The following is a 26,823-nucleotide window of genomic DNA, read 5'->3' as shown; positions in this document are numbered from 1 at the left end:
AAAAGGTGAATCAGAGGCTGAAGGGAACTCTTAAGGATATTACTCAGAAAACCGGGCTGTCCGAAGAAAATCCTGAGTGGAGAAGTCTGAAGGCAAATTCCAAGCCGCAGAAACATGAAAATAAGTGGGGTAACCTTAAGGATGGCAGCGATGAAATTCACAGGTGGCGGGCGGAACTCCAGACGCAGAAACCCCACCCTCCCCGGAAGAGCTCTGCCCGCTCAGACTTCTGGCTCTCCCCCGCTCCCCGGGGAGCCTCCCAGCCCCGCCCCTCTTCCGTGGGCTCGGCCGCGGCGGCTGCGCAGTGGCGCGCGCGTAGGCGGAGCGGCGCACGTAGGCGGGGCGGAGCGCGCCGCGGTCAGCTGACCGTCCCGGCTGGCACGTGACTTGCTCCGTAGGCGCCGTGGTCGAGGAAGCCGTGAGGCCGGAGCTTAGGTCGGGGAGGGGATGGAGCGCTGAGCCGTTAACGCCTGCCAGGCTGTCCGCTTCTCTGCCTGTTACTGCCGGCACGTCCTCGTTTGACACTTCCCTGGGTCAGTGAGCGATGGCTACCTCCCCTCGGAAACCCCGGCCGGGCCGAAGCTCGCGCTGTGGTCGCGGCTTGGGAAGGATGGGGGTGCGCGCGGGGGCCGAGGCTGTGGCGTTGGAGCCGCCGGCTGGGCGGCCGTGTCCAGTTTCTCGGCGCGAGTTTGTCGCCGCCGTGGGCCTGGGTTCTGTCTCTAAGGGGAATGGAAGGAGGGGAAAAGAGAAAGGGCCCTAGGGGCTGTTCTGTGGCAGAGGCAGACATAAACACTGCGGGTCTGAGGCGTTTCTCCTTGGGTTGGGGTAAGGGTCACAGCGAATCCTAGCTCCGGGGGACGAAAGGTAACAGAGTGGCCCAGATGAGGATACGGGGTGGTGTGTGTGAGGTCACAGCGAGCGGGACAACCTCCCCTGGGCGTACGTGCTTGCGAGTAAGGTGATGGCAGTTTAGAGGGTCTAGGAGACCCTCACCGAGGACGCAGGGTCCCTGTGACAGGGGAAAAAACGGGATTCCAGAGAACTCAGTGTTTTTTTTTTTGTTGTTGTTGTTGTTTAATTAGAATGGGGGAAGAGTAGGCAAGAAACTCTGAAAAGGAACTGGAGGAGAGAGTCACACCGGCAAATTGAATCACCTGAGAAACGCAGGAGCAAAGGGGAGAAAAGATTAGATTGTGTTTGCATCCCTCACTGAGGGTTATTGTAAATACCCGCCCCCCCCCCGCCCCCCCCCCCCGCCCCCCAAACAGCCCTGAAGTACACAGATGTTGGATCATTTGGGGGTTGGGGAGACTCCTTTGTGAAGGAGTTGTGAACTGTTTTGGCCTTCTGAACTTATCCTTTGGTACTGTCAACTACTCCCGAATACCTTTTATTGAACAACAGTCACAGGAATTACGTTTTTTTTTTTTTTTTTTTTTAATTATTGTTTTTTATTGCGCTGGGTCTTCCTTGCTGTGAGCCGGCTTTCTCTAGTTGCCGCGGGGGGATACTCTCTAGCTGTGGTGTGCAGGTTTCTCGAGTTGTGTGCTTTTTTGTGAAGCACAGACTCTAGCGGGCTGGCTCAGTAGTTGTGGTTTAGTTGTCCTGAGGCATGTGGGATCTTCCTGGCCGGGGATCGAACCCATGTCCCCTGCGTTGCGAGGCAGATCCTTCACCACTGGGCCGCCCCGGAAGCCCCTTTCTTGTTTATTTTGTTCTCACAGGTCTTTGAGAGGAAGTAGATGAAAGTGCCATTCATCGTATAGACCGGGACCTATCTAGATAGACTCTTGGACCTAGAAACAGATCAAATGATGTGTTTTAAGTCTAGCATAACTTCTACTGTCTTCTGACTGCCAATTACCTGCCCAGTACTTAACCACAATCTCTCTAGAGAGAAGGGTGAGTTTCTCCTAGTGCATTCTTACCTTTGATTCAGCACTTTCGGTGAAACTTGAGTAGGACAGCTTCAAAGGGATTCTGCAGCGGTGGTCAGTGCTTTAAAAACCGTTTTTTAGTTAGTTTGGGTGAAGCTGTTCAGTTCACAGTTCAGGTGGAGGAGATAATAAGCAGCAGGGTGGGCAAAAGGTGCTCAGCTTGTCAATCACGGTTCTCTGGCAACCAGCACGTCTCAAATGGTGCCGAAAGAGGGAACCTCGGGTTTATGTCTCAGAACTCCCGGATCTTTTTCTCTTTTGGTGTATCTTTCAGGGACTAGGTAAAATCTAAAGAAACAGTACTCGGGATCTGACTAAATGCCGCGAGCTAGATGGTTCGTGTATAGAACTGGGCAGTAAATGATCACTTTTATTTTTTGATGTCAGTCTTCGGAGCCTTATTTACGTTAGTTCTCTCTACCTAAAAAGAAACATTTGGGCCTCAAAAGTCTTGATTCCCTGATTATTTCCACAACTTTGGAAATAATTGCATTGGCCAAAGAGCAAAGCTGGAATGCCAAAATAAACCTTTGCCAAAGGGTCTTCTTCTGGTCCACAGTCCCTAAGTGATCAGTCTTCCTTTTGAGCTTGAGTCTGCTTAGGGGTAACTACAGTTTGCACCAAATGTGTGTGTGTGTACTCAGTCCTTCAGTCGTGTCTGACTGTTTGTGACCCCATGGAAATACATACCTCTTAGTTGAATTTTGTTCTTGTACCTATTCTGATCTGTCTGCCAGAGTAAACCTTTTTCACTCTTTGGCTGTGCAACTTTATACCTTTTCATTTACAATCTAATTCATGTTCAGCTCACATTTCACTGATATTTTAAAGACACAGTAAACCATTAGCATGGTGCTCTTGGAAAGACAGCTCAAGCGGTGAAACCAGGCAATCTAAATTCTCTTCACCAGGCAATCTAAATTTTCCTTTCGACATGAGTGATCCTTGGAACTAGAAAATTCAAACTCTGATCTTGATAATGAAGCAAATTTCTGTTCCACAGGTGTAGCAAATCTGCTGTATATTTATTGAGTTCCAAGAGGAGTCCTTAGGGCGGTGGAGGAGAGGTGCTTTGGTTCCATCATAGACCAGAAGATACAACCTTAGCTCTGTATTTGAAAATAAGATGCTAGACAAATGTAAAAATGGTATTTTATAGAAAGAGGATGATGTATCTTTTAAGATACTTTATGCAAACTATCCATGAATAGGAAGTTATTTGTAAATAAAGGTGGTTAATAGGTGGATTGACTTAACCATGACAGTTTTTTGTTGTTGTTGTTAATGGGCTAGCCTATAGTTTAGTGTTTCTTCATGGGTGCTGTTGGCATTGTGGACAGAACTGCCTCTTGTTTGGCCACCAGCCGCTAAATGATGGTAGTGACCCCCACATTGGGACAACCTAAAATGATCCCAGACATTTCGAAACTCCTGAAGGAGAGAGGTACCATTTGGTTGTGCAGCACCCTTTGCGATGGCATCCTTTATCTGTTGAACATATACCTGAGTGCTTCTTAGTGACAGGCCCTCTACTATATGTTGGGGGCATAGAGGTTAAGAGTAGTGTTTTAGTAAACTTGCATGTAAAATGTATGTAGTCACTAACTCTGTGACCTTGGGCAAGACTTCATTAACTGCCCTCTCATCTGCAAATAGGGGTGGTGATACCATCTTCCTTGAAGGAATCAAGTATAAAATTGCTTAGCATATTGAGTACTGATCTAACATAGCACATATTTAATAAGTGGTTGTCATTACCAGGAAACAGGATCTCAAGCTTACTTGAGTGATGAAACTTGTTTCAAGTCTTTGGCTTGTTGAATTTCAGGCTAGAATACATCGTCTTAGAGATATTAACACCTTCTGGTGAGAAACGTGGTGTTGTGATTCAGTCACTATTATCAGATACCAACCTGAAAGAGAAGGGAAGTAACATTTTGGGAGACAATGAGTGTAGAGTCAGGGAGTTTCCTGGCATGGAAGGAATTGTTTGCTCCCTGGGTCAGTGTTGAGTTGCCTGTGGCAGAGAGGAAGTGTCTGGGCGCTCCGAAGGTTCTGGTGATTCCTTTCAGTAATGGTACAGTGATCTCCTTGCCTGTCTGTGGATTCAACTTGCTTTAGCAGAAATTGCAAGAGATTTTTTTTTAAACATTGTGTTATGTGTTATTATCTTTCTGGCCTGTTTCTGTTTTTATGATGGCATCTATGCCTAAGTAGGAGAAGGTAATGGCACCCCACTCCAGTACTCTTGCCTGGAAAATCCCATGGACAGAGGAGCCTGGTAGGCTGCAGTCCACAGGGTCGCTAAGAGTTGAACATGACTGAGCGATTTCACTTTCACTTTTCACTTTCATGCATTGGAGAAGGAAATGGCAACCCACTCCAGTGTTCTTGCCTTGAGAATCCCAGGGACCAGGGAGTCTCGTGGGCTGCTGTCTATGGGGTCGCACAGAGTTGGACTCGACTGAAGCAGCTTAGCATTAACATGCCTAAGTAAGGCTTGGCTTTTCCAAATGTACTTCTAGCCAGATACAAAGATGTAAAAAAGATGGCTGTTTATAAAATACATCTACTAAAAGTCTTTCACATTTCAGTATATTTATGGCATGAAGTTCAGGTAATCCTTAATGTGATTATAGGCCATCTATAAGTGCTGTTTCAGTTGAAGACAAGAGAACACAAAAGTTAAGATTGATTTAAAGAAGCTGTGTATCCTAACAATTTCAAACTTACATATAAATCACCAAAGTCTCCCTGGAGAGGTAGAATTCCTTGTTGTTATTGGAAGCTTTTATTTAAACAAATTTTATTGTGAGTAAGCCCCTCCAACAATCCCAGTTAAGATATTTCCTTGTTGAAGGATAGAATTTAGCATTCAGAATTATTCATTCATGCAGAAGTTACCATTCAGGTAATTATTCTTACCTTTTATTTGTGTGGTATTAAAATTTCCGGGGAAGGATTAGCAGCCTTTTAAGAAGGATGGATTGGGGCTGTTTTACACTGTGATCAGTTCTGTTCGACGCTGATGTGTCACAGTTGGAAGGCTGTGTGATACTTCGTGATATCTGAGGTATTCCTCCTTGTGCAGGTTGAAATAAGCCACTTTAGTGAACAGCTTGGTATTTTCAAGGACTGTAAAAGAATGTTTTTTTTTTGCATGTAGACCCCCATCAGTCTTCACTGTGAAATTTAAATTTACTGTGAAAGGTGGTTGCATTTCAGAGACTGAGGTGTTGGTTTCTTGAAAGCAGTTAAATATTGGAGCACTTACTGGGATGCCCTATTTTCTGTGGTTGCCCCTGTCTTTGGTCAGGCTCTTACTTTCATCCACAGAAGAAGTGCTAGTAGCTGTTTGAGTTTATTATCTTCACCTCTTGTATTATCATGATAGTTGTTATTTACTCTTCTTTTGGAGTAGGGGATTTTGGGGATTCTGTGGGATTTTAGCGCTCTTGAATCCATGACCCCTGCACTGGAAGCACAGGCGTAACCACTGGACTGTCAGGCAAGTCCCTGCTTTACTCTTTTTATTTCGCATCCTAATCACTTGTGATTGGAAAATAATCCACTGCCTTTAAATTCTTAGAAGTGGGTGATACAGTAATGAAATAAACAGGTTCTGAGCTTTGAACCAGGATTTCCTTTCTTCTTTCCTTCCCTCCATTTTGAAAAAGACTTGTTCCTGTTTAAAAAAAAAAAAAAGCATACTTATTGCAGTCAGACAGAAGTGTTTAAGAAATGTGACTAGTGTTTCTCTTGTGCCTCCAGTGTATTCTGCTCGATTTTTTTAATCTCATCATGTGCCTTGTTTTCTTTCTGCTCCTCCTTGGAGGAGTGTATGGCAACCCACTCTAGTATTCATGCCTGGAGAATCCATGGACAGAGGAGCCTGGTGGGCCACAGTCCACAGCGTCACAAAAAGTTGGACACAACTGAAGCAACTTAACACGCACAGCCTCCCATTACCTAAAGCAATTTTTTTTTAAATTAAAAAAAAAAAAATTTGTGGCACCCTAGCTCCCAAGAGATCGAACCCCTGTCCCTGCATTGGAAGGTGGAGTCTTAACCACTGGACCTCCAGGGGAAGTCCCTAGAGTAGTCTTTTTAGCCCTGGAAAAAATTTTCAAGAAGTTTTGGGAGTGAATCAGGACTCTACACTGTGGTCACAAACCCACCTATTTATATATATGGCATTTAAAAATCCTCTGTATTCTGTCCTTCACAAATGAAATAAAATTGTGTGTTTCTTGAGCAAAGCAATAGTTTACCCAGATTTTGTTTTGTTCTGTACTTGATTTCATATGTCATTTTGCTTTTCACTTATTTTTTAAGTTCATAAGCCGCCATTGAAAGCATGCGAAAAGTGGGTTGATACATTTAAAGTTTCTACATTCCATAGAACAAAAATCATTCCTGCATTATGGACCTGACAGTACTGTGTGATTCTTGTTTGTGATGATGTGACATGTAGCCATCTTATTAAGGAACGGTTGCCATTTCATGTAACATTTACTGTATAATTCACTAAATAATCATGGAAATGCTTGTTCTACTACAGTGGTTCTAAAACCTGACTCATCATCTGATTCACTTGAAGGATTTAACAAGAAAATAAAAGGGTCCTGGGTCCTACCCAGTATAGATTGATGGAATATAGAAGCAAAAAAGGATCCTGGATGTGGGAATCCAATCCTCTCATTTTGCAAATGAAGACATTTATGCAGACGACGACATGCAGAACTGGGATTAGATTCCACGTCTTCATATTCTCAGTGCAGTGCCCTGGTGGTTACATTGCGTTTCCTTTGGAAACTGGCGTTTGGATTCTTTATGGCTGCAGTTCCCAGTGAGATAAAAAGACCTTGATCTCATGCTTCAGGCACAGGTACATTCCAGCAAAAGAATGACTAGAGAGCTTTAAACTAGACAGTTGGCAGAGCTCATGGTGCTGAAGGGCTTATGAATACCTTATGAATCCCTGGGGCATCCGGAGGAATCCCAGGAAAATCAGATCTTAACTGGTAGGGCTAAGTTAGCCCCAGAGTAAAGATTTAGACCTAACCTAACAAAGTATTGGGCTGGCCAAAATTTTCTTTTGGGTTTTTCCTTAAGATTTTACAAGAAAACCCAAAAGAATTTTTTGGCCAGCCCATTGCCAGCCTTGAATGAAACATGCTAAAGCTTAAGTAACTTAAGACTGTCAGAACAAAGCACAACATATTTTTATTAATATTTATTTTTTCAGTCGCACCAAGTGTCTTGCAGATCTTAGTTCCCTGATTAGGGATTGAACCTGGGCCCTCAGCAGTGAGAGCAGAGTCCCAACCACTGGACCACCTGGGGATCCCGCCTTTAAAAAAAAAAAAAAAAGCTTTTTTAAAGCATCAGATCAGATCAGATCAGTTGCTCAGTCGTGTCCGACTCTTTGCGACCCCACCTCGCTGTCCATCACCAACTCCCAGAGTTCACTCAGACTCATGTCCATCGAGTCAGTGATGCCATCCAGCTATCTCATACTCTGTCGTTCCCTTCTCCTCCTGCCCCCAGTCCCTCCCAGCATCAGAGTCTTTTCCAATGAGTCAGCTCTTCGCATGAGGTGGCCAAAGCACTGGACTTTAAGCTTTAGCATCATTCTTTCCAAAGAAATCCCAGGGCTGATCTCCTTCAGAATGGACTGGTTGGATCTCCTTGCAGTCCAAGGGACTCTCAAGAGTCTTCTCCAATACCACAGTTCAAAAGCATCAATTCTTTGGCGCTCAGCAACTCTCACATCCATACATGACCACAGGAAAAACCATAGCCTTGACTAGATGAACCTTTGTTGGCAAAGTAATGTCTCTACCTTTGAATATGCTATCTAGGTTGGTCATAACTTTCCTTCCAAGGAGTAAGCGTCTTTTAATTTCATGGCTGCAGTCACCATCTGCAGTGATTTTGGAGCCCAGAAAAATAAAGTCTGACACTGTTTCCACTGTTTCCCTATCTATTTCCCATGAAGTGATGGGACCGGATGCCATGATCTTCGTTTTCTGAATGTTGGGTTTTAAGCCAACTTTTTCACTCTCCGCTTTCACTTTCGTCAAGAGGCTTTTGAGTTCCTCTTCACTTTCTGCCATAAGGGTGGTGTCATCTGCATATCTGAGGTGATTGATATTTCTCCTGGTAGTCTTGATTCCAGCTTGTGTTTCTTCCAGTCCAGCGTTTCTCATGATGTACTCTGGGTATAAGTTAAATAAACAGGGTGACAATATACAGCCTTGACGAACTCCTTTTCCTATTTGGAACCAGTCTGTTGTTCCATGTCCAGTTCTAACTGTTGCTTCCTGACCTGCGTACAAATTTCTCAAGAGGCAGGTCAGGTGGTCTGGTATTCCCATCTCTTTCAGAATTTCCCACAGTTTATTGTGATCCACACAGTCAAAGGCTTTGGCATAGTCAATAAAGCAGAAATAGATGTTTTTCTGGAACTCTCTTGCTTTTTCCATGATCCAGCAGATGTTGGCAATTTGATCTCTGGTTCCTCTGCCCTTTCTAAAACCAGCTTGAACATCAGGAAGTTCACGGTTCACATATTGCTGAAGCCTGGCTTGGAGAATTTTGAGCATTACTTTACCAGCGTGTGAGATGAGTGCAATTGTGCGGTAGTCTGAGCATTCTTTGGCATTGCCTTTCTTTGGAATTGGAATGAAAACTGACCTTTTCCAGTCCTGTGGCCACTGCTGAGTTTTCCAAATTTGCTGGCATATTGAGTGCAGCACTTTCACAGCATCATCTTTCAGGATTTGAAATAGCTCCCCTGGAATTCCATCACCTCCACTAGCTTTGTTCGTAGTGATGCTTTCTAAGGCCCACTTGACTTCACATTCCAGGATGTCTGGCTCTAGGTCAGGGATCACATCATCGTGATCATCTGGGTCGTGAAGATCTTTTTTGTACAGTTCTGTGTGTTCTTGCCACCTCTTCTTAATATCTTCTGCTTCTGTAAGGTCCATACCATTTCTGTCCTTTATCGAGCCCATCTTTGCATGAAATGTTCCTTTGGTATCTCTGATTTTCTTGAAGAGATCCCTAGTCTTTCCCATTCTGTGTTTTTCCTCTATTTCTTTGCATTGATTGCTGAAGAAGGCTTTATCTTTTCTTGATATTCTTTGGAACTCTGCATTCAGATGTTTATATCTTTCCTTTTCTCTTTTGCTTTTCACTTCTCTTCTTTTCACAGCTATTTGTAAGGCCTCCCCAGACAGCCATTTTGCTTTTTTACATTTCTTTTCCATGGGAATGGTCTTGATCCCTGTCTCCTGTACAATGTCACCAACCTTATTCCATAATTCATCAGGCACCCTATCTATCAGATCTAGGCCCTTCAATCTATTTCTCACTTCCACTGTATAATCATAAGGGATCTGATTTAGGTCATACCTGAATGGTCTAGTGGTTTTCCCTACTTTCTTCAATTTCAGTCTGAATTTGGCAATAAGGAGTTCATGGTCTGAGCCACAGTCAGCTCCTGGTCTTGTTTTTGCTGATTGTATAGAGCTTCTCCATCTTTGGCTGCAAAGAATATAATCAGTCTGATTTTGGTGTTGACCATCTGGTGATGTCCATGTGTAGAGTCTTCTCTTGTGTTGTTGGAAGAGGGTGTTTGTTATGACCAGTGCATTTTCTTGGCAAAACTCTATTAGTCTTTGCCCTGCTTCATTCCGTATTCCAAGGCCAAATTTGCCTGTTACTCCAGGTGTTTCTTGACTTCCTACTTTTGCATTCCAGTCCCCTATAATGAAAAGGACATCTTTTTTGGGTGTTAATTCTAAAAGGTCTTGTAGGTCTTCATAGAACCATTCAATTTCAGCTTCTTCAGCGTTACTGCTTGGGGCATAGACTTGGATTACTGTGATACTGAATGGTTTGCCTTGGAAACGAACAGAGATCATTCTGTCGTTTTTGAGATTGCATCCAAGTACTGCATTTCGGACTCTTTTGTTGACCATGATGGCCACTCCATTTCTTCTGAGGGATTCCTGCCCGCAGTAGTAGATATAATGGTCATCTGAGTTAAATTCACCCATTCCAGTCCATTTCAGTTCGCTGATTCCTAGAATGTCGACATTCAGTCTTGCCATCTTTGTTTGACCACTTCCAATTTGCCTTGATTCATGGACCAGGTTCCTATGCAATATTGCTCTTTACAGCATCGGACCTTGCTTCTATCACCAGTCACATCCACAGCTGGGTACTGTTTTTGCTTTGGTTCCCTCCCTTCATTCTTTCTGGAGTTATTTCTCCACTGATCTCCAGTAGAATATTGGGCACCTACTGACCTGGGGAGTTCCTCTTTCAGTATCCTATCATTTTGCCTTTTCATACTGTTTTAAAGCATAACATTCTTTTAAATTTTTTAAAAATAGGTTTTATTGGAGTAGAGTTGCTTTACAGTTGTGTTAGCTTCTGCTGTATAGCAGTGAACCTGCTATATGTTTACATATATTAAAACACAACATTCTTAACACAAAATCAAGTGATCAACAGTTTAATGTTGTGAATTACAGATATGCTCAGGGATTTAATAGAAAACATGAAAATAATGAAGAAAGAAGTTTTAAAAGACAGAACTTACAAGGCTGAAAAATATGAAAAATTCACTTCTTGAGATAAATAGCAGATAACTGTAAAGAAAAAGTTAACCAACAAGAAGATATAGCAAGAAAGTTTCTAAACTGAAGTGTAGAGAGAGAAACAGTTGAAAAAAAAAAAAAGAATGGAAGCTCAGTGACTTGTGGGACAGTGTCAGGTGGTTTAATACACATGCCATATCTGTCTCAGGAAAGGGAAAGAAGAACCAATTTTGAAGAAAATGAATTTTGTCCTGAATTGTTGAAAACTCTAAACACAGGTTCAAGAATTTCTCTGAACTACAAGCAGGATAAATCCTTGTGACCCTGGGGTAAACGAATCATAGAAAAAGTTGATAAACTGGACATCAGAATTGAAAACTTCTGCTCAAGAGCACCATTAAGGAAAGGCAAGGCACAGAATACATGTTTTATACACACACACATCTCAAAGAAATTGCACCAAGATCATACAAAAAACTAACTCGGTAAGGTCAATGCAATTAAAAAAAAATGGACACAGTATTTGAATAGAAACTTCACAAAGAAGATATACAGCTGGCTGATGAGGTGAAAAGATCCCGAACTGTAGCCATCGTGGAAGTGAGAGCTACAGCCCACTGGAATAGCTCAAAGGAGGCTGATAGCACTAAGTGTTAGTGGACCTGCGAGACAACTGGGACTGTGTATCTTGCTAATGGAATGCAAAGTACTTCATCTACTTTGGGAAAGTTTGATGACTTCTTATAAGGTTAAATATAGGTTAGTCATTTGACTCAGAAATTCTAGATGTTTATCCAAGATAAATGTATATGTATTTTCACAAAGGCTTTGAAAAGGAATGTTCTTTGTTGTTAGTGGCCCCAAACCATAGTACATTCATGTAATGGAACACTAAGAAGTAAACCGGAATGAATCGCACACAGGATATGGGCGATCAAAGCCGTGCTAAGCAAAGGAAGCCAGATACAAAAGAGAATGCAGTGTGGGCTTCATTTACACAGGAATTCTAGGTCAGGCCCAATGAGCCTAGAGTGCGGCAAAAAACAGATTAGCATCTGCCCAAGGTCTGCAGTGGGGCTGGGACTGACTGACCCTGTCTGTGAGGGAAGGGTTTGGGAAGACAGAAATGTTCTTAACCTTGGTTTTGGTGGTGGTTACACAGGTGTGTGTGTATGTGTCAAAAACTCATCCAGCTGTGCTCTTGTGGGTACATTTTACTGTATATAAATGATACTTCAGTGAAATTGATTTTTCTTTTAATGTAAAGGAAGTAAAGGGGACCTAACCAATTAATAAGCAAGGTACTTGATTCTCTTGTTTCATCTTCACTGTTAGGTATTCATTCAGAAATATTCAACACGTAGTTTTTGAGGTTTTGCATACCAGCTTCTGTGCCAGGTACTAAGAATACACTTGTAGCAAAAACTATCATGCTTTCCACCTCCTCTAATGTGCAGTTTATTTGGCAGAAAGATATCAATAAAAATGTCTCTCAAGGAAATACTGAAAAGGTGCTATGAGAGCATATAACACATTCATGCTTAGCATATAAGCACGTGATACATGACACTCGTGTGATATGTGACATGATAATGCACTATAATATATATCATAATTTATGAGGCATTTTTTGTGCCTTGGTTTCTTCTTTTATAAGTACTGTCCATCCAGTATGCTAAATGAGCTAATCCATATAAACTGTTTTAACTGGGGCTGGTAGGTAGGAAGTGCGCAAGAAGTATTGGCTGCTATCTTGATGACATTTGACAATTACGGTTGTCCAGTGTTGCAGGGACTAGGTGTGCTAAGGGAACACGGAAGTAGGACCAGGTTTGGGGGAAGGGATTAGGAGTCTGACTAGAAATGTGTTTTTGGTTTTGTTTTTTGAGATATTCAGGTGAAAAAGTCTTGTAGTCGAGACTTGTTGGGTACAGCTCTGGATGCACAGAGGAGCCTAGGCTGGAGCTAACAGTTCGGGAATGTTCAGCATCTAAACTGGAATCACCTTGAGTATAAAAAAGACCACCCAGAGAGCAGCCAAATACACACACGTAACAGAGGGACTTCAACCTTGATCTGAGTTTTGAGGAATGCCTTTTAAATCATTTTCTCTTTTGTTTAACGTGATTTGCCTATGTTAATGCCTGACTTCCATATACAAGATGAAACAAAGGGAAATAATTAGGCATAAAAACCAGTGAGTTGAAGCAGTCAACAGAGGTAGAAGTGTCCAGACTTTTTGGACAGGTTTGACTCTGTTTCTGTGCAGCTCAGAGAGAAAGAGAAATGTGTTTTGTAACATGAATTTCATTTTTTTACCATCCCTTCCCCCTCGCACACACACACAGACACACACACATGTTCATCTGCAGAGATTAGTTTATTGGAACTGAGCTTAAATTGTACTTAAATTTCAAAGAGAAAAATTTTTATGTGACTTGTCTAAGTGACCAGATAACAGTGGGCATTGTTTAAAAAATAAAGAATTTGTTTAAAAACAGGGATTTTGCGGAAGACTTCCTGATACTTTTCTCATGAGCAGTTCTTATATTTATCCTTAGATACTTCAGTAGCTTGTCTTTCCCATCAGGTTCCTCTTGTATAGTTAGTTCGCTTTGACCAGAGGACAGAAGAAATGAGGCCATTGCTTTGCCTAAAGTACCTAGAGGTTCTTTCTCAGTCTCTCTTTTTTATATTTCTGTATTCACAACTTAAAATAACGAAAGACAAAGGCTTAGTTACTTGCAGCTTTATCAATTTTTAATGTCTATGTTACTCTAAGGTTGTTTTCTGAAAGACTCTAAGTTAAAAAAAAGTTTAAAAACATTTAAATATTTTTCTTGGCTTTTATTTTTTTTCCTCCAATCAGATTTTTTGATTGGAGTCATTGGTATATTTCATTTTATCATAAAACAAGCATTTATAAAGTCCCTGATGTTGACAGGAATTGTATATGCTGGGCTTTCAGGGCATTAGAAAAGAAGACATGATTTTGGTCCTTCAGGATTTCCCAGTCAGGTGGAGAGGAAAAAATGTTATGAAAAAAATGAAGCAGGATAGTGTGATAACTGCATTACAGTGGCATTGATAAGATAGTAAGTAAACAAGATATTTCCTACTTGGGATACTGAGAGTAGCCTTTGAAGGCCAGAGGGGACTCTAGTTCTATTTAGAAATAACATGACATTTCATTCAACTCTAGTGAAAACTCAGTAAGTCGGGCAGATGTTTATTTATAAATGAGAAAATGTGGTCCTCTTTCTTATTTCTTGAAATCGTTTGAAAACCTGTTGGCTGAAAAAGATTTTCTAGAACTCTGAGTGGTATGATAGTGACATCTACTGTAATAGCTCCTATTGTTGACAATCTTTGAAGAAACTGCAGTTTAGATAATTTAACAGTGTCATAAGCAGGACTGATGATCCCATCACCTGCCATTTTTCAAGGAGAGGAGGTTTAAAAATGTCATCAAAGACTGCTTTTCTGGCCAGGCTGAGTGCTTTGTCTGGGCCTGCCGTCACTACAAAAGCTCTGTTTAGTTTGTTGGCCATTTGAGAGAGAGTAGTTCTTAGTGCAGCTTTTTTTTTTTTTCCCCAGTAATGTTGGAAAAATCATCTTAGAGTAGGATTCTTGAAAGATTGATTTAGTACCGGCATCTGTATTTTTATCAGTCTGATCGCTCTGAGAATGTTTTTTAATCTGTAAATGGAAAGGATCATATGTATCTTATAGAGGTGTTAGGAAGATTAATTGAGATGACAATGTATAAGACATTTAGAATATGGTAGATGCTCTTGAAATGGAAGTTAGGAAAAAACAAGTATGTAGAATGACATCTATGATCACCTTCAATTGTGTACTGACTAGGTAGGGTTAATTACAGTGGGCTTCTATAATTAGGAAAGTCCATTGTAATTAACTCTCATGCTTTACATTTTAAAGGAAATGTAAATTTGCAGAGTTCTTTCACATTCATTATTTGATTTATTATCAGGACAACTCTGTAAGACAGTTAATCTTCTAAGACTCCAAATTTCAGGAAAGGTTTCAAAACAAGTTGTGGTAGTAAAAAGTTTATGTTGGTTATACTGAAAGCATATTAAAGTAGAAATAATGATACTGTTATATTGAGTTCTTTTATAGTTTGTGTTTTCGTGCTTACCTACTTATATTCCCAAGTTTGACTTTGGGCTTTGTTTTTCTGTGTGTGTGTGTGTGTGTGTGTGTGTGTGTGTGTGTAGAGAGAGACATAGAGAGAGAGAGAGAGAAAAGAGGAAGGAGGGGAAAAGGGAGGAGAGAGGTTGGGGAAGAGGATTGTGTGCTTAATGGAACTCTGGAAAGTGAGAACCACGGCCTCTTACTCAGATCCAATAGTGTTGTATGTTATGCACCCCTCCCAGGCATATTTTAAATAAAAGACTGATTTACAAGGCTGATTGGCAGTATTTTTTTGTGTGTGCAAATTTGTAAGTGGTTGATGACCATTAAGTATATGTTAGGGATTGAGATTAGTTTGACTAGGGATTAGAATTTGGCTGACCTTGTAGGATTTGCCAAACCAGATGTGGCAAATTTATTTGGTGGCTACTGTTGAAGTGCATTGATTCAGTTCTTTTTCAAAGGTCAGAGTTATGTATAGCTTTTCACTTCCTATTTAGGTTTTTTATTTTAAAAATTTAAGATAAACCCATTAATTGGTGACTCTCCAACTTCTTTGGGGGATTGAAACTGTTGGGGGCTGACATTTTTGGTAGTCTCCCTTCTTGACTAGCTCCCATTTTAGGATGTTGGGTCATTTTTAGAAAATTGTGTACTTCATGTATTAGGTCTTTATCATCACTTTTTCCTAGTATTGTATGTAAATAAATCACCGTTTCCCATTTATATGGACTTATATCCAGGTAAATAAATTTGAGTTTGTTCAGGATTGTATACCACTGTTGAATCAGTTTTGCAACAGGCTGTGCTTATCACTCTGAAATAATTTAGAAACAAGTGGTAGTAAATGTATTTTTACTTAGTTTTGTTTTACCTTTCAGAGTCTTAATTTTGGAAGATACATCTGGTAAACAACATGACTGAGTTCTGGCTTATATCGGCTCCTGGGGAGAAAACGTGTCAGCAAACATGGGAGAAATTGCATGCGGCAACTACAAAAAACAATAACCTTGCAGTTTCTTCAAAGTTCAACATTCCTGACTTAAAGGTAAACCTGCGCTGTGCAGAGGAGTTCATTGTGAGGGAAAGGACAGCTGTCTCTGCTTACCTTTTGGTCGAAATGAGATACCCAGGTTCTTTTGAGAGAAAATTCTATGGATTGGCATAATTTACAACTTACCTTGTTCTTTCTAATTTTCAGATTTTAGATAACAAGGAAATTGAGATTTTTTTGAAGAAAACTACTAAAACAAAGTAACATATTCCCCTAAACTTTTGTGCTTTTTTAAATTATGATTTAAATTTTAATGAGAAATCTTACGAAAATACTTGATGTGTTACTTTCACAGGGAAGATTTTTAGAAGTGAGAAATCTTAGTAATATGTATTCTTAAATATCACAGTGAATATGTTTTTCTGTTATTCATGTAATACTCACTGATATTGTAACTGTTCTACCATTGCATCTCTTTAAATTATTCTTGGTAAATCTAGTTATTTAATGTAGTTTATCTATTTAATGTTTATTAAACATCAGTAACCTAGCAGCCTCTAAGTGAAGCAGACTGCCAGTAATCAGTTGACTGAACTTTTGTAATGGATGAAAAGATCATGATATTCGACAGTTGTACACAGCACTCATTTAAGAAATAAAGTCCTTTGATACACTCCTGTAGACTATGGACATTTCTTCTAAAACTTGCTTGTTTATACATACTTGGTTTTGTGTACCAATTAAATTACAGAGAATTCTCTGGTGGTCCAGTGGTTAGGACTCCATGCTTCCACTGCAGGGGACGCAGATCAATCCGGGGTCTGGGAAATAAGTTCCTGCATGCCCTGTGGCATGGCTAGTAATAATAAAGATTTCTTTAAAAAAAGGACCAAAAAACCCAAATGGAACTAAAGATGCACAGCCCTGGATCCGTGTTTAAAAGCTGCTAATGTAAACCACAACTTCAAATGAACCCTCCCACTGGGCAGGACAAGTAGAGGCACGGGCCTGCTCTTGTGGAATCTTCACATCTAAATGGTGCTCCTCATAAATTAGAGGATTATTTTGTACATATAAATAGCTTTGAAATGTCTTGCATTTTTTAACCACACTTGCATATTATGAAATAAAATATGGAGAACTTAAGATCTGCAGGCCTTTCAAATCAAGATGCTGTACTACCTTGTTTTTTTAAAAAAGGAGAAATCTAATAAAATGTTGTATTTCCCTTCTAGGTTGGCACACTTGATGTCCTGGTTGGTTTGTCAGATGAACTGGCTAAACTGGATGCATTTGTAGAAGGGTAACGTATTTATTTATATGAACAGGCTAGAGCAGAATGAGAGTGCTATTATCAGGCTCCCTGGGATTGGGTTTATTATTATATGTATACATACTCTGCTTATTGGAATGAAGTTAGAGATCAGTCAACTTTAGTGCCTTTTCATCTCCCTTCTGTTATCATAAACATCCTGTTCCCATTAGCAGTTATCCCCTACCCCCACTACCCACTAATCTGCGTTCTGACACTATAGATTTGCTTTTTGTGGACATTTCGTATAAATGGAATCGGAAAATACGTGGTCTCTTGTGACTGGCTTCTTTGCCTTATAGTGTTAGTCACTCAGTTGTGTCTGACTTTCTGCAACCCCATGGACTATAGCCTGCCAGGCTCCTCTGTCCATGGGAATTCCCAGACAAGAATACTGGAGCGGGTTGCCATTCCTTTCTCCAGGGGATCTTCTGAACCCAGGGATCACACCTTGGTCTCCTGCATTGCAGGCAGATTCTTTACCATCTGAGCTTCCAGGGAAGCCCTTCTTTGCCTTAGTGTAATGTTTTCAAGGTTGTTGTAGCATGTTGTACGTCCATGTTGTAGCATGTATCAACATTTAATTTCTTTTTATTACCAAATAATATTACATTGTGCAGATAGACTTTTATTAATCCATTCATCAGTTGATGGACATTAAGGTTGTTTCCACATTTTGGCTAATATGAATAAATGCTGCTATGAATATTTGTGTGTAAGTATTTGTATGTTCATATGTTTTCATTTCTTTTGGGTACGTACCAAGGAGTGGAATTGCTGGGGCATACGGTAACTGTATTTTCAACATTTTGAGGACCTGTCTGATTGTTTTTCAGAGTTGGCTGCACTCTGTTACAGTCTCACCAGCAGTGTATGAAGCTTGTGATTTCTCCACATTCTTGATGGACACTCATTAAGATCCATCTTTTTGATTATAGCAATCCTAATGGATATTAAAGAGTATTTCACTGTGTTTTTGATTTGCATTTCCCTAATGGCTAATAATGTGTTAAGCATCTTTCCATTTGTTTGTTGGCCATTTATGTTTCTTCTTTGGAGAAATGTCCGTTTGGATCCTTCACCTGTTTTTTAATTGACTTACCGTTCTTTTGATTATTGACTTGTAAGAGTTTTTTATATAGTCTGGATGCAACTCTCTTATCAGATAGGACTTGCAGATATTTTTTCCCATTCTCTGGTTTTTCTTCACTTTCTAGGTGGTGTCCTTTGAGGTACAAGATACTTAATTTTGCTGTCCAGTTTATCTTTTTTGTGGCTTATGTTCTTGTCCTTGTATCTAAGAAACCATTGCCTAATCCAAGATCACAGTTTTGTGTCTATATTTTCTTCTAAGAGTTTTCTAGTTTTAGCTGTTATATTTAGGTCGTTTTAATGGGAAATAGATGGGGAAACAGTGGAAACAGTGTCAGACTTTATTTTTTGGGGCTCCAAAATCACTGCAGATGGTGACTATAGCCATGAAATTAAAAGACGCTTACTCTGGAAGGAAAGTTACGACCATCGTAGACAGCATATTCAAAAGCAGAGACATTACTTTGCCAACAAAGGTCTGTCTAGTCAAGGCTATGGTTTTTCCAGAGATCATGTATGGATGTGAGAGTTGGTCTGTGAAGAAAACTGAGTGCCGAAGAATTGATGCTTTTGAACTGTGGTGTTGGAGAAGACTCTTGAGAGTCCCTTGGAGTGCAAGGAGATCCAACCAGTCCATTCTAAAGGAGATCAGTCCTGGGTGTTCTTTGGAAGGAATGATGCTAAAGCTGAAACTCCAGTACTTTGGCCACCTCACGTGAAGAGCTGACTCATTGGAAAAGACTCTGATGCTGGGAGGGATTGGGGGCAGGAGGAGAAGGGGACGACAGAGGATGAGATGGCTGGATGGCATCGCCAGCTCCATGGACGTGAGTTTGAGTGAACTCCAGGAGTTGGTGATGGACAGGGAGGCCTAGCGTGTTGCAATTCATGGGGTCACAAAGAGTCGGACACGACTGAGCGACTGAACTGAACTGAATTCATTTTGAGTTACTTATTGTATATGGTGTGAGGTAGAAGTCCATCTTCATTCTTTTGACTGAGTATCCAGTTGTCCTAATGCCATTTGTTGAAAAGACTATTCTGTCTCTGCAGTGAATTGTCCTGACACTCTTGCAAAAATCAGTCGAACATAAATGTAAGAGTTATTAACATTTCTGAACTCCCTTTTGTGTTCCATATTCCTGTCCTGATGCCAGTCCCACATTGCCCTCTTGACTGTAGCTTTGTAGTTAGTTTTAAAATCAGAAAGTGTGAGTTCTCCAAGTTTATTTAGTCTTTTCAGGATTGTTTTGGTTATTCTGGTTCCTTTCATTTCTATTTGGATTTTAGGAACACTGTGTCAAATTTCTGCAAAAAGTCAGCTGGAATTTCAGTGGGGATTGTGTAGAATCTGTAAATAATTTCAGGAGTGTTGCCACCCTAGCATATTAAATCTTTGGTTGGTGAACATGGGATGTTCTGCCATTTGTTGGAAGATTTATTTAGTGATGCTTTTGTGTTCAAAATTCAGTTACATTGAAAGATTTTTCTAGATTACAGGTTTAGTTACTTAGGAAATTCAGTTTCTGTGTATTTTAGCTGAAGGTGGGTATGGGATCCTTAATAACTTTCTGTATCTTGATTAATTGACAGAATCAGTCTATAATCAAATCATTTGAGTCTTGAGATACAGAGCTTTTAATACTTAGGGCTTAGGTAAATAGGTATAATTAGTTAAAAAAAAAAAAAAGAATTTTGGTGAATCTTAAGAAGTGTGTATCTGATTGACGCTTTAAAGGAACAGGCTTGAATAGAGGGGAACTTATTCTCTAAATCTGTACAGAAGGGTCTTCCCTTCTGTGTTGTTAGACTTTTCTGAATTGGTAGAACCTCAAATGCACTGGCTCTGGTAATAGAGGCTGAGATGTTTCAGAGAGATCTTTGTACATAACAACGTGTGCTAAGGAAATAAATAGACCTGAAGAGGTCCTAGGCTTCCCAAGTAGCACTGGTGGTGAAGAACACACCTGTGAATGCAGGAGATCTAAGAGACGCGAGTTTGAGCCCTGGGTGGGAAAGATCCCCTGGAGGAGCGTGTGGCAACCCACTCCAGTATTCTTACCTGGAAAATCTCCATGGACAGAGGAACCTGCAGGCTGTGGTCAATAGAGTCGCATAGAGTTAGACACGACTGCAGTAACTTAGCACGTATACATGCAAAGATGTATTCCTGAGGTGAAAGGCCAGTTAAGAACCAGTTTTACAGTCGAATTAGGCAAGAAATAATGAAAACCTCAAGTAAGAGGAGGCATTGGGCAATAAAAATGGAAAAGAGGATGAAAGCAGAGAGTAACAGATTTGCTTTTAAAGGGTTAATAATTCCTTGCATCTGTATAGAGCAAATGTGAAAGTAATTATTGATGATACTCTCAAAAAACTGACCAATGGTAAGAATTGTCTCTTGGTCTCTTAATGTAAGTTTTTAATTAATAAAAGAGTTTGAGGAAACTTTTTGTGGTTGCCACCTTGAGGTGATTGTCTTTTCTGCTGTCCCACCTACCTCATTACAATGTTAAGTCATGACAAAGAAAGACACTGGGAAGGGAGGCTCCTGAAAATATAATTATCAACACTTATTTGGAGCCTTATTCATCACCTCGATAGCTTTCTAGATTTTTCTTTAAATCATCAGCAGGATGTCTTGAATATAGTATAAGATTGGCGCACAAATTTTAGGAAAGTAAGTGTCACACAGATGCAGTTCTTACGCACTGTTATGCACTGTTGTTATCTTGCACTGTTATGCATTCGTGTCCTTATCAGTCTCCCTGAAAGATCTGAGGAATTTTAAAAATCATATGGTTCTTAGACTTTGGTAGAATTGACAGATTCTAGCTTATAGTGTTAGTTTTTTAAGTCTGAACATTGTGGTGGAGTAAATTATAGTTTGTACTTTTTCAGTGGTCTAACCGTTAGAACTGTTTTTTTTTTTTTAAGGTGACCATATGTCATAGATACTCTTGTAGAGATGCAGAGGGAGATTTTGAATTTCTCAGTTCTGTAATGTTAAGTTGATAAATTTGATATCAGGCAATTTTACACTCTGAACTATTTTCTGTGGTAAACCTGCATTTTTTTTTTTAAAGTATAGTTGATTTGCAGTGTTGTGATCATGCCCATTTTTGAATGTTCATAGCACATGGTTCTGTTTACAAGATGCTCCTCAAGTTATATGGGAATAATGGTTCATCTTTGAAGGAATGGGTGGATTTTGGAGATAATAGCCAAGTGTATGTACAGATCCCAGGTTTAAGCATGTTGAGGACTTACAGTTTACATCATTTTTTTCTGAATTTGTTGCACTTTCTTAGAATTGAGGTCATTCAGCTTAGGTTTGTCATTCACATTTTGTCCTTCTGTCGCCTTTTCCTGGCCCTTCTTGGTTCATGTTGCAGGAGTTTCTTAATTTGTCTTCCAGTTTACACTCCCTGCCATTAAACACAAAAGTCATACAAGAAATTGGCCCAAGTCCTGACCGTGTCACCCGTCTTCCTGCTGACTGCCATCAGAGGTGATCCCCATGCAGTCTGACCCCAGCCTGCCTTCCTAGCCCAACCTCCCTCTCTCCCCAGCATGACACTCCAGACTGTCTGGACCCCTCCTCATTCATTGCTTTTCTTTCTCTCCAGATCTTGACTCATACGATGCCCTGTGGCAAGAATATACATTCTTCATGCCTAATCAGCCTTTCAAAAAAAACCATTCCTGTCCTTCACTGCCCTGCTCTTGATCCATTATGCTTTTTTGATTACAGTCACTGGAAATGAAATCTTTTTCCTTTATGCATCTCTGTAACCTGATCATCTCAGTTGGCACTCACCACAGATTTTTACGACCAACCTAGACAGCATATTAGAAAGCAGAGACATTACTTTGTCAACAAAGGTCCGTCTAGTCAAGGCTGTGGTTTTTCCAGTAGTCATGTATGGATGTGAGAGTTGGACTGTGAAGAAAGCTGACTGCTGAAGAATTAATGCTTTTGAACTGTGGTGTTGGAGAAGACTCTTGAGAGTCCCTTGGACTGCAAGGAGATCCAACCAGTCCATCCTAAAGGAGATCAGTCCTGAGTGTTCATTGGAAGGACTGATGTTGAAGCTGAAACTTCAATACTTGGGATACACAGTTGCTGATGGGAAGAGCTGACTCATTGGAAAAGACCCTGATGCTGGGAGGGATTGGGGGCAGGAGGAGAAGGGGATGACAGAGGATGAGATGGTTGGATGGCATCACTGACTCAATGGACATGGGTTTGGGTGGACTCTGGGAGTTGGTGATGGACAGGGAGGCCTGGCGTGCTGCGGTTCATGGGGTAGCAAAGAGTCAGACATGACTGAGCGACTGAACTGAGCTGAACTTATATATCCCACCCATGGCCCATAGGTGGACAAGGAATGGTGGGGGGTGAGGGGGTGAAGAACACAGAACACAAGAATCAGGGTGACAGGTTTCTGTCACTGCTCTGCCAGGAACTGGTTTTGTGACTTCTGGAACTAAATCACTTCCTGTCTTTATACTTGGGTGTGTTTATAAAGTAAAGGGGTTGACAAGGTGATACACAGTTGCTTCAGTAGTTTGGCACCATGATTTGTTTCCTCTTTAGCACTGAGCAGGAGGTCCCGTGGACAGAGGAGCCTGGCGGCCTATAGTTCTTGGGATCACAAAAGAGTCAGACATGATTTAGCAACTAAACAACAACAAAACAAATCTCAAATAGTAGATGCTCGTCAGTAGGTAATGAATACATAATGTAGGACTGCACTGTTGCTTGTGTTCTGTTGCCTGTCGGATCCCTTTTGTCCTGAGGGGAAGTATGCATCTGATGAGTGCAAGCTCCTGCTTCCCACTGTGTTCTTGCAGGGTGGTGAGGTCTGTTGCACACTCTTTCAGCTTACCCTCGCCAACTTTCCACTACTTTCTTTCCAGACTTGATAAACGTATTGCAGGTGGTCTCCTTAAAACTACAGTTACTGAGTTGAGTTTTACATATAATAAAATCTTGGTTCAGTTTGTCCTTAACATTATTTTGGAAGTTAGGACCCATTGTTTAACATTATTATACAGATAGTGTAATGGAAACAGAGTCAAATTCATGTGTTCATGTAACATGTTCATTGTGTAGCATGGAATTTAGGTTGTTTTCCTGAAAGTGACCACTGATTTTTTTTTTTCTCCTAAGGGTGGTTAAGAAAGTGGCTCAATATATGGCTGACGTATTGGAGGACAGTAAAGATAAAGTTCAGGAGAACCTGTTGGCCAATGGAGGTAAGCTAATGTTTCATGATTTGATATTGACTTCAATAAAGTGAAAGACATAAAAAAGATATAGATAAGGGTATTAAATGCCGTAGAAAGCCATTAAAATAGAATGATTATTAACAATTTGGTTATACTGCCAGTTACATTCTGTCCTCTGAAACACAACCTCTCATAAGACAGTCGTACATTATATATATTATAGTTTTTTTTTTTTTAATATGGATCCTTCCGAAAGCAGTATCATAAAGATTTACCTTAGTTCTTTCCAGGATCTACCTGTCAGTTCCACTTAAAAGTGTGTTTCTGAGTTAGGTGTCTCAGCATTGTTCCAGGTGAATACTTGCAGTTTTCTCTAGCTTTTTGTATTTAATTGCATCCAACTACAGAAGCTTTAGAATGAAAATTATTAATCTTATTGCAGAGTAATGCCTCTTCCCCTCAAATTTCATATGGCATTTCTTTAGTACTTATAGAATAGTCTACTACTGACCTGTCTGTAGCTAGAAGCTAATAATTACATAAAGTTTGTTCTGTGTAATAATAGCTTTATAAAGATGGTTTCAACCACATCATTGTCCTTTGTCCTTGCACTTGTTGTTTTCTCCTGAAATATCAGTTTAGCATGTGTTTCATTTTCAATTCAGTTCAGTCGCTCAGTCATATCCAACTCTTTGCGACCCCATGGACTTGCAGCACGCCAGGACTCCCTGTCCATCATCGACTTTGAGTTTACTCAAACTCATGTCCATTGAGTCGGTGATGCCATTCAACCATCTCATCCTCTGTCATCCCCTTCTCCTCCTGGCTTCAATCTTTCCCGGCATCAGGGTCTTTTTCAGTGAATCAGTTCTTCGCATCAGGTGGTCAAAGTATTGGAGTTTCAGCTTCAGCATCAGTCCTTTCAGTGAATATTCAGTACTGATTTCCTTTAGGATTGACTGGTTGGATCTTTACTGATATGTCATTAAAATAAGAAACAATCCTTTCCTCTCTTTCTGTCCTGTATAGCCTACTGTGCTACTGTGGTAGGTCACTATAATAAATTAACATTTGTTAGGTAGAGCCCTGGGTTATCATAGGATGGTGAGCCACAGTTCAACGAATGACCACAGGGGAAAGAGAAATAGAGAAGTTTATTACTCACAGGTCCTGGAGGGAGGGGAGCAATGCAGGGAAGTTAGGGCGGGGTGCAGACAGGAAGAACAGTAGGACCTGGAGCACATGCCTTTATTAGAGTCCATGGGTGGAGTGATTTGGGATTCCCAAGCCAAGTCCTGATTGGTTAATTCAAACTAAAAAGGGGAATTTTGATTAACTTGAAGAGCCCTATGCATGCTCAGTCGTGTCCGACTCTGCAACCCTATGGACTACAGTCTGCTAGGCTCCTCTGTCCATGGGATTCTCCAGGCAAGAATGCTGGAGTGAGCTGCCATTTCCTGCCCCAGGGGGTCTTATCTAAAGGGTCCACTAGCAGGGGAGGCCCTGGGCAGCAGGGGAGAGTGCTTATCACCGATTGGTATCGGAAATCGAACCAGGAACTGAGCTTACGTGTACTGTGATTGCAGGCTTGTTATCTAGGGCTGTTAGCCAGGAGGGCTATTATCTAGTGTGATTTCTAGGCTCCTGCTGGCTACTTGGCCATGTAAAATGCATGTGAAGGCAGTAGTATGGAGGTTTGGCTAAACTCTCAGTGGTCACTGTATTTTAAATTCAGTGTTTCTCTAATTTCGTTTCTTTCCGTTGCAAATTGTAGATGTTCAGTAAGTACTTAATCAATTTAAAATAATTAGTAATTTATTTTTGCTCTCTGTTAAAATAGCAACCCTGACCTGCTTACTGTTTCTGTTAATGTGTGGCTGGGGCAGAAGGACAGGAGTTAGATGTGTTAACTTAGGTGCCTTCACTGATCTCTAAGTACTTGATGAAGTAGGGAAGTCAGTCTTCTTGGTAGAATAGGGGGGTGACCATCTAGGGAACATTGCATCCAAAACTGCTTTTGAAAATACCAGATATGTTGCTGACTTGCTGGTATTCTGTCGGGAGAAGTTGAGGAGAGAAGATATTTTGATATGAATTACTTTCACCAGTTAACTATAATTGACATTTGATTTCCCTGACCTTGATCCCATCAGGCTTGAGGGATAAAGTCATCTTGACTACTAGACTTCCAGGGAATTAGTTGTTGAGTTTCTCTTTGGCTTTGCATTTTTTATTCTTTTCATTTGAAAGTGAAAAGGTCCACGTTTTGAATATTACTGAAATACAGACTCCTAGAAACAGTCATCACATGGTTTTAACAGACAAGTTCATTTTCAATTTGTTTGGGTAAGTTGCAAAGAAATAACATACTTTTGTCAAATTCTTATTGAGGAGACACTTTGCAGTAGTTTCTCAATCTCTGTGTCTCTCTCACCTTCCCATGTATCATGGGTATGTGCATATTTCATTTATTAAGTCATCAAGTTAGAAGGAGCATTTTAATATATATATTAAATTTTGAGTAAGGAGAAGAGAATTCAGTCAGATTACAGGTAAAAATTTTGATTAATCCATGTTACCTAATACAGTCCCACATTTATTTAACCTTCACAAGTGATGATATCTTTACTGATTTTCTTAATGCCCATTTTGGCATTACTGTATAACAAACTATAAAAAACTCTATTGCTTCTCCTCAGTAATTAATTTCTTCCCTTATTTCAGTTGACTTGGTTACTTATATAACAAGGTTTCAGTGGGACATGGCTAAATATCCAATCAAGCAGTCCCTGAAAAATATTTCTGAAATAATTGCCAAGGTAAGATAAAAAAATGACACAGGTAGGACACATTGATTTATAGTGATTCTATTTATTTTATAAGTATTTAGCTATTAAGTACTCTAATTTAGGTTTTGACAAGGCAACTTAATTATATGTGACATTCTGCAACTTTACTTAAAAAAGAAAGTTGTCGGAAGAGGATAACACTTTCACATGCACATTATCCATGTGTGTGGTTTGTTTTTTTAAGTGGTTAAGTTAAAGGTTACATCAACAGTGTTTGACTAAGAAAAGTAACTTTAAAATTACAAATTTTAAGCATAACTGAGATCACATAGAATTATAAATTGGAATTGATTAGAGATTTACAAATCATTCAGATATATGATAATGGTCACTTGAGTATGTTTATGTACAGTACTGATTCAGATTAAACTTTTTGGGTTCTCTGACGCCTTCTGACATTCAGTATTGATTCCTTACCCAGAAAAATTGCCTGTGTTCTCATACTGCGTGATTTTATGAACAGTTTCAGCGAGTCCACAGGTGTTGAAAGTCCATCCATGAACTCACTAAACTAAGAGTTCCTTTTCTGTTGCAAAGTCCTTGAGCTTGAGAGAAAAATGTAAAACTGAAACTGTAATGAGGCAATAGACAAGGACCTATTCACTGTTTGACAACATATCTGTGACCTGGC

General features: G+C 40.3%; 1 protein-coding gene across 1 annotated transcript in view; it reads left to right on the top strand.

Annotated features, from left to right (window-relative positions):
• Nucleotides 1-315: 315 nt before the first annotated feature.
• ATP6V1C1 (ATPase H+ transporting V1 subunit C1) overlaps nucleotides 316-26,823 on the top strand; it is a 40,472-nt gene continuing 13,964 nt past the window's right edge. Inside the window, exons 1-5 of the mRNA XM_027561398.1 lie at nucleotides 316-533; nucleotides 15,592-15,758; nucleotides 16,940-17,007; nucleotides 23,285-23,370; nucleotides 26,068-26,162. Of these exons, the coding sequence (XP_027417199.1) occupies nucleotides 15,627-15,758; nucleotides 16,940-17,007; nucleotides 23,285-23,370; nucleotides 26,068-26,162 (381 nt within the window). The 5' untranslated portion in view covers nucleotides 316-533; nucleotides 15,592-15,626. The remainder of the gene's footprint in view (nucleotides 534-15,591; nucleotides 15,759-16,939; nucleotides 17,008-23,284; nucleotides 23,371-26,067; nucleotides 26,163-26,823) is intronic.

This window comes from Bos indicus x Bos taurus, chromosome 14 (assembly GCF_003369695.1).
Source record: "Bos indicus x Bos taurus breed Angus x Brahman F1 hybrid chromosome 14, Bos_hybrid_MaternalHap_v2.0, whole genome shotgun sequence".
NCBI lineage: Eukaryota > Metazoa > Chordata > Mammalia > Artiodactyla > Bovidae > Bos > Bos indicus x Bos taurus.
The sequence above is the reverse complement of the archived record's forward strand: the minus strand, read 5'-3'. Positions and strand labels throughout refer to the sequence as shown.